The following is a 6393-nucleotide window of genomic DNA, read 5'->3' on the forward strand; positions in this document are numbered from 1 at the left end:
ACATATTTAAAGTCAAATTACTATAGCAATAGGTACATTTAAACTAAGTTTCAATTTGAATCTTTACATACTATAATACTGTTAAATAAAAGACGGTGTCTGCTTGAACGTTTACTTTTGAACTAACACAATGTCGTGGTATATTATCCTATATCTAATGTTTATATTAGGAACTGAATGGTTCCATTCAGTTCAGTATACACAGCGTAATAATACCTTATACTAATATTTAGCCACCATATAACAAATACAAAGTCGTTGCTGCTGTCTCTTTGCTCGTATCCTTTAAATTACGTAACGGATCTTAATGCAGTTTTCATCAATAGATAGAGCGATTAAAGAGGAAGGTGTGTATAATATGTGCGAAGTTAGGACGGGTCGCTAGTTAAATAATAAATTATAATCTTTCTACAAATTTATTTCGTTCAAATTTGCAACATAACTATATATTCGAGTATTTATAGAAGAACAACTAACACAAACACACATATGCAATGTTACGTCTAGGGCATCATCATATACATGTCTTAACTCATAATATTATACATCTATACATAATTATGAATACCTAAGTGATGCTGAAATATAATGGAGAATTCAGTAGGTACCTAGAGTATTTCACTCCATCTAAATTAACGGTACGAACCTGTGCAATATAAATACAATGAATAATATAATCGGTAGTGGCTAATATCCAAAAATAAGTAAATTGTACATAGTCACGAATACAGTTGTTGATAAACCAAAAATTCTAATTAAAACACGAGCATCTAAATAACACATGTCGTAAACAGAAAATATTGGTGGGTTATCTTCAAGCAACTTCAACATTCTCTTCGTCTTCTCTCGTAGTCGACCTAAAAAAGACAGAAATTTACTCGATACCTGTATGGAAATGTAAACTTTATTGTTATTTCTACGAAGGTAAACGATATTTAAGATCGGCAGTAAAGATATTTTATATATAGGTATAATAATACCTATAAAATATAATATGAAATATGAAAACCATCAGCATCTAATAAATATCATTGAAAAAGTTTGAAGTTGTCATTCAAACTGTTGTATCTTATCAGTAAGATACAACTCGTAGAACAATTATTCTATAAACTTTATTGAACTAAGTTCTTTTAATTAGGTATTTGAAAAATTATGAAATGTAAAAGCTATAAACTATATGTATCTATAAGAAATTTGATAATGTTACTTTTTTTTTAAAATAATGTTCACATATTTTTTATGTTTATAATAGACTGAGTATGTATAATATATTTTATATTGTACGTTAAATTTAGACTTACCATCAAAAGTATACACCCCCATAAGCGAAATACACAAAAGTTTCGTTTCTTTTACACTCCTTAGAAATTGTTCAGAACGAAAGCATACGAAAATAGACATAATGCCATCTAATAATGATAAACCAGCCACTGCTAGAGCCTCGTAGAATTTTACTACCTGAAAATATATTATATTATAAAAAAATGATATCCAATTGCAATAAATTCATAAAGAAAATCAGTTAATCTTGAGATTATATCACAATCAAGTTAAAAAAAAATAAAAATGAGAATTCTGACTCTGTATATTCGAATAGATTCAAATGTACCTAAATACAATGACAAACAGACCGACAGGCTATATATGTGATGGTCAGTGGTAATCGTCGCCTATATATGTGAACATCATGGATACTATGTCACCCTGTGATCATGACTTGCCATTCTTGGAATACAATATCCATTTCACTGGCCCTAACAGAAATACGTTTCACAAACATGAACATGGTGCTTGGAAGCAGATCGGTGAGACAGAGGTACTAAGCAGTCGACTTGCTACAAAGTTAATGTTGGGAAAAAGTAAGTATTTTAACATTTTCCAAAAGACACTGGTTAGAAGTTCATCTTCAGTACCTACCATATTTTAATAATCAGAGAGAATTTAAAGTTTACGGAAGAAATGATAACAAATTTTAATATCAGATATTTGGAAAAGAAATTATACTTACATGATTTTCCAGAAAGATGATTATAAATCCGAATGAGAAAAACATAAATGTAAGATGTTTTATGAGAAAATTTAAAATCTGAAATAAAAGGACAAATTGTAGTTATTGCCTAGTTAGAAGCCAATGTTTGTTCATTTATGCAAAAACTAATTAACGAATTCGAATGACATTTTCTGTTACCTGAAATTTATATATGTTTTGAAAAATAGTGAAACCTTCTAACAATTCCTTTAAATAAACGTCGATATCGCAGGTAGTAAAATTATGGCTATCTCTTGAGAATTTCAATAAAAAATTCTTTGTAGGAGCTTTGACTCTAATTTCACGCTCTAATCCTGGTTCAATATATGGTTTTAAATGACTTATAATTATACCATTAAGAAATCGTATTCTTATGGTAAAATAAAACAACAGATTTGTCAAATGTGCAAATTCCATCATGTATACAATTTGAAAGTATAGCGCTCCAATTGATAAAAAAGCCATTTGGGCATCATTCACACATAGAAACATAAAAAGTGCGATATAAGTAGACATTAGTAGTGTTGTAGTTACAAAATTTAGTTTGTAAATTATGTCATTTAATGTTTTATATTGATCACTAGTCATAATACGCTCAACTTTTTGTAACTTTATGTAAAATTTTGCATTGGCTTCACTATTCATAAATCTTACATGAATTATATTACTAAAAAGTAGAAACCAATGTGACACAATGATCACTGAAATGGAATTGTAGATGTAACAATCGTCGAGGTATTGCTTCAAAACCAGCTCCGTCAAGAGAGAATACAAGATAGTGGCTATTGTTGTCATAAAAATTGTATAAATCCTCTGGTATAGCGTTGGTTCTGTTACGAATCTGTCTTTAGCGTCCACTCGATAACATCCTAAAGCCATTTGAACGCATCCTAAAGGTGCGAATGTCTTCATATAATCTTCGTCTAAAATATCTTTTGAGAGATATTCGGTAGACATCGCAATCAGTTTTAACTTGGAAACTATACTAAAGGTGATAAAATATGGTTACTGAATTAATATTTATGATACATTTTATAATTCTAGCGATGCAATATTACAATGTAGCGAATTGTAGTAGTACTATTGTGTAGTTAGCTGTTATGACAAGCAAGTTCAGCGGCAGTTGCGTGTTCAATGTAAAAATATTATAAATAGACACTATACACTTCTTTTCTACGAGTAATGAGAGTATTTGTTTAGCAGTTCTTCTGGATTTGTCTGAAAAAGAGTTTGAGTAATTTTATTATGTTCTAGAACTTGTAAAAAATCCCATAAAGTTGATTTTTTTTGGGTTAATCGGTTGAAAATAGAAAAAAAGGAAAAGATGAATAGGAGCGGTGACATACTTTTTTACTTACTCCGATGCTGCACTATTATTAATTTATTTTAAAAATATTAGATTAATATTATGCACAGGTATGTATCTCAGGTACCTACTGAGGTATAAGTGTAAAAAGGACGATCAATTGTATTTTTTTCGACACATATGACATACGTAGGTACGAGTAGCGGTTAAATATTCATAATTGGAATTTAATTGCTACATTAGTAATTTAAAAAATATATGAATGTATAGTTATATGAATGTAACTTTAATAAATTGCGCAATAGGTATAAGTAACTAATTGTAATGAATTTTATATATGACGGTTTATTATGCAAAGCTGTAAGCTTAAGAGAAGGTTAACAAATTATAATAGCTCCAGTTTTGTCAAATGATTAACTTTAAAAGTACTACTATATAATAGCATACATACCGTCATTACATGATAACAGGCTGATGCTAAGTTCCCGACATGTTTTTAAGCTTGAACTTAGAAATTCGCCCATAAAAGACATACAGATTAACATGACCACCAATAATAATACATACGGGAGTACAAATCTAGTAATCAATTTGACATCGCTTCCCATCTGTAAAAGAAAATAAATTTTGTTAGAATTTTTTTTTACTATGTAATATTATATTATCTGTGCTACTATTGATTCCTAATAATTTTAACGTTAACTCAAAAAACCTACTAAAGGAATTAAATTATAACATCGGTGAATATTTGGCAGACTTCTTAAAATGTAAATTAGTGTAGGTACCTGTAAATAAATAAATCCTAAAAAAATTACATACAAACAAAGCATGGAGAAACTCTATTTTTTTTGTTGTAAATTGCCGCGCCCTATTAGGGTTACAGTGTTCTTATTATGTCACCATTGATTCGGGAATGCAAATCATTACATAGCATAAAATAAAGTTGCTGTAGCTATCTGTCCCTATGGATTGTGAAGCGGGTTTTTTTAATACATAGAGTGATTCTAGAGGAAGATTTATATATATAATACACATACATACAATATAAGTACACAGAAAATAATATTATATATATATATATATATATATATATATATAACAATATAAGTATTCAGAAAAAGAAGACTGCATATACCTGTCCTTTAATTGCAGACGCCGTGATCTGTATTATTAAGAGATCCCATGTAACCACATGACAGGTGAAAATGAAAATCTGAAATATATTAACTTGGTAAATAAATGTTAACTTGATGTACCGAGGAGCTTGTAGTTTATAAGCCGCTCTACTTCCATACTTGCTGGTTTGAATGTCACACGATGCAAATGTTTGTCTGTTTCTTTTTAGTCTTTGTCTTTTTTCTACATATTATGAACTTATTTACAAAATAATGTCTTTATGTATCTATTTCTATCAGCTGTTTAGTTTCCATAGAGCTCTTAGTTTAAGTATGTAATATTATCTTATCTGCGTTGTGTGAATTATCCTGGATTATTATTAGATACGTAACTTATGTAGCCTGTCATCTATATACACCTACATATAGGACATCAGAAGACTCTATAATTTAACTAAGGCAGCGAGCAGATAGAATAAGCAACGGTAATGGAGTATTACGTGATATTTCAGAGTACATTTTATTCTTTTTTGCCGCTATTCTATTTATTATAGATACTGATTAGGTACTCTCTTGTACGTCAACAGTAAATATTACCTATAAAAATGATTACGATTAATAAGAACAAACAAACAAAACAAAATGATCTCACCTCAAATTGAAATAGTTTAATGAAATCTGTCAAGGCATCTAATATATTATGCACTCCAAAAACTAATACATTTCTCATTTCTTCATCTATGATCTTTAAATCATCTGACATCTGGGTAACTTTTTCTTTAATTCTGGGTTCTTTTTTATCGCTTTTTTGTTTCATCTTCGTAACATTTTCAAGCAATTTATTAATATACACCACTCTTGAATCGATGATAAGCATTATAAGAAACGATAATAAAAATTCTATATATTGTCCAATATTCAATAATGTAGTAAAATACAAAGACAGAGGAAAACCTTTTGCTAAATTCGTTACTGAAATGATTGTTAATACTGTACCGAAAATTAAAATGAGACATAACGAAATAAATGATAATAACGAGAATTTTCTGTTTAATGAATTTTGATTATGCATATTTAGTACTCGATCGACGTTTTGCAGTTTTACATATAATTGACTGTTTATATTATTATTCAAAAAGTTGTTTCGCCACATAATCACAATTGTCAATATTTGGTGAAATGTTATTCCTAATTTGAAAAATATACTAGAGGAAAATGCTGTAAAATTAAACTCGTAATTTAGTACAATGTCATAGAAGCACAATAAATTTATTAATAGCAATAGAATACTGTAAAACTTCCAAAATTTCGTTTTACTAGTAACAAAACGTAATTTAATATCAACACGGTTGAAACCTAAAAAACTTTGAACAGTATTAATGGGTTGAAATATTTTTATGAAATCCTCATCTATAATATCTTGGAATAAGTTTTCTGTATTTATTATTTTCACCATTTTATTGCCCTGCTATACCAAAACTTATGAACAAAGGTTTGTTTAAGAGTACAATGGATACTTGGTGTTATATCCAGAGATAGGATTAATATACGAATCTGATCAATTGAAGACCAGTCGTTACGTTTTAAGTGATTTTTAATATGGATAGATAGTAATATACAAAGTGTGTTAAAATGTCCACAACAACTTTATGTTCAAACTAGCTGTACTCGCGGTTTGCGTGAAAGAGTAACAAACATCCATCTGTCCATCCTTATTCACAAACTTTCGCATTCATAATATTAAGATTCGATATATATAATATGTGAATAAGATTGCAAAAAACCCTAATTAAGAGATATTCTATGTGTTTCAGTGGTTTTTGTAACATGCTAAAATTCCGTTTTATATACATAGAACAATAAACTAAATAGAATATAATAAAATTTATAAATATGCTAGTAGCTAATATTGTGTGTTTATGATAATATATCATATTGGTTAT

At 28.8% G+C, this 6393-nt stretch overlaps 2 protein-coding genes across 2 annotated transcripts; both read right to left on the reverse strand.

The window, feature by feature from the left end:
- Positions 1–651: 651 nt before the first annotated feature.
- LOC131841389 (uncharacterized) lies at positions 652–2986 on the reverse strand. The gene is made up of 4 exons (XM_059189705.1): positions 2189–2986; positions 2005–2086; positions 1302–1454; positions 652–857 (listed from the first exon to the last, which is right to left on the reverse strand). Exons 1-4 carry the CDS (start codon positions 2984–2986, stop codon positions 688–690), a joined length of 1203 nt encoding a protein of 400 aa, XP_059045688.1. The 3' UTR covers positions 652–687.
- A 97-nt stretch (positions 2987–3083) lies between these two features.
- LOC131841392 (uncharacterized) lies at positions 3084–5906 on the reverse strand. Its single transcript, XM_059189708.1, has 4 exons — positions 5447–5906; positions 5103–5350; positions 3787–3943; positions 3084–3247 (listed from the first exon to the last, which is right to left on the reverse strand). The coding sequence occupies exons 1-4, from the start codon at positions 5904–5906 to the stop codon at positions 3084–3086; spliced, it is 1029 nt and encodes a 342-aa protein (XP_059045691.1).
- Between the last annotated feature and the right edge of the window lie 487 nt (positions 5907–6393).

This window comes from Achroia grisella, unplaced genomic scaffold, assembly GCF_030625045.1.
Source record: "Achroia grisella isolate CSIRO2021 unplaced genomic scaffold, CSIRO_AGI_Agris_v1 utg16451, whole genome shotgun sequence".
NCBI classification, from domain to species: Eukaryota; Metazoa; Arthropoda; class Insecta; order Lepidoptera; family Pyralidae; genus Achroia; species Achroia grisella.

Excerpts from the sequence above, each read along its gene's own strand:
- LOC131841389 (XM_059189705.1), bottom strand. The coding sequence starts at position 2,986 with ATGTCTACCGAATATCTCTCAAAAGATATTTTAGACGAAGATTATATG. Across the intron at positions 2,087-2,188 it reads AAAACATATATAAATTTCAG|ATTTTAAATTTTCTCATAAA; the intron begins GTAACAGAAAAT and ends CTTTTATTTCAG. Across the intron at positions 1,455-2,004 it reads CTTTCTGGAAAATCATGTAA|TAAAATTCTACGAGGCTCTA; the intron begins GTATAATTTCTT and ends ATTTTCAGGTAG.
- LOC131841392 (XM_059189708.1), bottom strand. The coding sequence starts at position 5,906 with ATGGTGAAAATAATAAATACAGAAAACTTATTCCAAGATATTATAGAT. Across the intron at positions 5,351-5,446 it reads ATGTCTCATTTTAATTTTCG|AATTTTTATTATCGTTTCTT; the intron begins GTACAGTATTAA and ends GACAATATATAG. Across the intron at positions 3,248-3,786 it reads CCTGTTATCATGTAATGACG|ACAAATCCAGAAGAACTGCT; the intron begins GTATGTATGCTA and ends ACTCTTTTTCAG.